Genomic DNA, 2,325 nt, shown 5'->3' with positions numbered 1-2,325 from the left:
AGTCTATTCGAACAAATAGTGGATGAGAACTTCCCAAACGTATGGAAAGAATGATATACAACACCTACTTACCTCAATCCAAAGAGGCCCTCTCCAAGGCACTTGGTATTAAAGCTGTCAAAAATTAATGGCAAAGAAAAATTTCTCAAAGCAGGCAAGGAAAAGAAGGAAGTGACCTACAGAGGAAAACCCATCAGAATTTCATCCAACTTCTCAGCAAGACCTCTACAAGCCAGAAGAGAGTGGAACCAAATATTCATACATCTGAAAGAGAGACATTACCAGCCACGAATACTATATCCAGCAAAATTATTCACTAAATATGAAGGAGAAATAAAAAACATTCCCAGACATACAGGAGCTGAGAGAGTTTATCACCAGAAAACCTCCATTGCAGGAAATACACAAGGGAGTTATTCTACCAGAAACAAAGAACATAAGGTCACGACACTATGAGTAAGATCATCAAAAAACTTACAGCATAAGCAGGGATAATTTGCAACAATAAAAACACAAAAGGGGAGGGGCTGAAGGTCTGTGTTGGCAAAAGAGAATGAAGATCAGATGCACTCAAAAGAAAAAGAAAAACTATGGCATATATGCAAGTCTATCTTTTTTTTTTCTTAAACTGTCTCCTTTATTCATTCGTATTTGCAGTATGAAACAGCTGGGCACCCACACTCATGTGGCCAAAGAGGGAGCTGAGTCAAGGTCACTTGGCAACTGGGCTGGACCCCAGACCTCCAGGCACTGGAGGGGGACCCCAGCTGGACCCCCACCAAACCCCTGCCCAGGGCCTGTGGGAGGCGCAGGGGTTTCGTGAGTGTTGTCAGGGCCTTGTGGGAATGTCACGGGAGAGGCGTCTTGGCCGGGACCCCAGCCCCCAGAGCCGCGGGCCAGGCGAGGGTCCTTGAGCTCCCGGCCCAGGGAAAGTGCAGGCCTGGGGCGTAAGGGCTGGGCGAAGGCATGGCCCCACTCAGACCCCCTAGGTGGACCTGAGCTAAAAGGCCGAGTGTGGGTGTGGGCATCTGAACCACGGGGGGCACGGCAGCTGGGGAGGGGGAGACAGTGCCTCGGGGACCCCAACACAGCCCCGCTGGGAAGGGATGAAGGTCCCCCCCCCACCTGCCCAGGCCTGGTTCCGTCTGGCTCTCCCACCCTCTCCTCCCTGGACATACATATAATATAGAATATAGGTCTCTCTCTCTCAATCTTTTCTCCTTTCTTTCTACTTGACTCTATACTTTATTCAAGGAGATAAAACTCCATCTTTTTTTTTCTCAGTGCAAATGGGGGTGGGTGGGGCCTGTCTCCCTGGCACCAGCCTCCTGGGAGTCCAGAGGAGAGAACATGGGGTGGGGGTGGAGACAGGATGGGTTGATGGGGCAACAGGCCACCACGGGACCCACCCTGACCCCGCCCGGGCAGGATCTGCGCACAGGTTTGGCTGCCATCACTGGAACCAGGCAGCTACCTGGGAACCAAGAGGGAGACAGGAGTGAGGAGCCGCGGGCCCACCTGCCCTCACCCCCACCAGTAGCCCTGGCCAGGGACTGACTCACTGGGAGCCTAGGGATGCCGGCCCTCCATGGACAGAGCTGTTGGGCACTAGAGGCAGCTGCAGGGCCTGGGCACTCTGGTTCTGTGGGAGCCCCATGGGCTCTGGGCTCTTCTCCCTCTCCATGGTCTGGGGGGGCTGGGGGGCCCCAAGGGCTGGGACAGAGGTAGCAGGGTCTCTGGTTGCACTGTCCAAGGGGCTGGGGGTGGAGCTTGTCCTTCGGAGGGTGGCCTGGAGGTCCCTGACGCTGACCAAGGCCTGGCAGGGGACTGAGGGCTCCGCTACTTTGCGGCCACCTGAGGCTTCCTGAGGTGCTGAGGAGGGTGCGGGGTCTTGGGACCTGAGCTGCAGAGTGCCGGGGACCACGGGGCCGGCCGGGCTCGGGGTGGGGAGGTTCTGGGACACACCGACGGGCCCCTGAGGGGCAGGGGGCCCAGAGTGCCGCTCCTCCTCCCCAGAGTCTTGGGGGCCGGTCAGGGTTCCCTCTCCATGGTCTGGGGGGGCTGGGGGGCCCCAAGGGCTGGGACAGAGGTAGCAGGGTCTCTGGTTGCACTGTCCAAGGGGCTGGGGGTGGAGCTTGTCCTTCGGAGGGTGGCCTGGAGGTCCCTGACGCTGACCAAGGCCTGGCAGGGGACTGAGGGCTCCGCTACTTTGCGGCCACCTGAGGCTTCCTGAGGTGCTGAGGAGGGTGCGGGGTCTTGGGACCTGAGCTGCAGAGTGCCGGGGACCACGGGGCCGGCCGGGCTCGGGGTGGGGAGGTTCTGGGA

General features: G+C 57.6%; 1 protein-coding gene across 1 annotated transcript in view; it reads right to left on the bottom strand.

Moving 5' to 3' along the window:
• Positions 1–612: 612 nt before the first annotated feature.
• Positions 613–2,325, bottom strand: part of LOC102755587 (serine/threonine-protein phosphatase 6 regulatory subunit 1-like) — a 13,599-nt gene continuing 11,886 nt past the window's right edge. Inside the window, 2 exon segments of the mRNA XM_015565115.1 lie at positions 613–1,474; positions 1,563–2,140. Coding sequence (XP_015420601.1) covers positions 1,471–1,474; positions 1,563–2,140 — 582 coding nt within the window. The 3' untranslated portion in view covers positions 613–1,470.

This window comes from Myotis davidii, unplaced genomic scaffold (genome assembly GCF_000327345.1).
Source record: "Myotis davidii unplaced genomic scaffold, ASM32734v1 scaffold1570, whole genome shotgun sequence".
In the NCBI taxonomy this organism is placed as follows: domain Eukaryota; kingdom Metazoa; phylum Chordata; class Mammalia; order Chiroptera; family Vespertilionidae; genus Myotis; species Myotis davidii.
The sequence above is the reverse complement of the archived record's forward strand: the minus strand, read 5'-3'. Positions and strand labels throughout refer to the sequence as shown.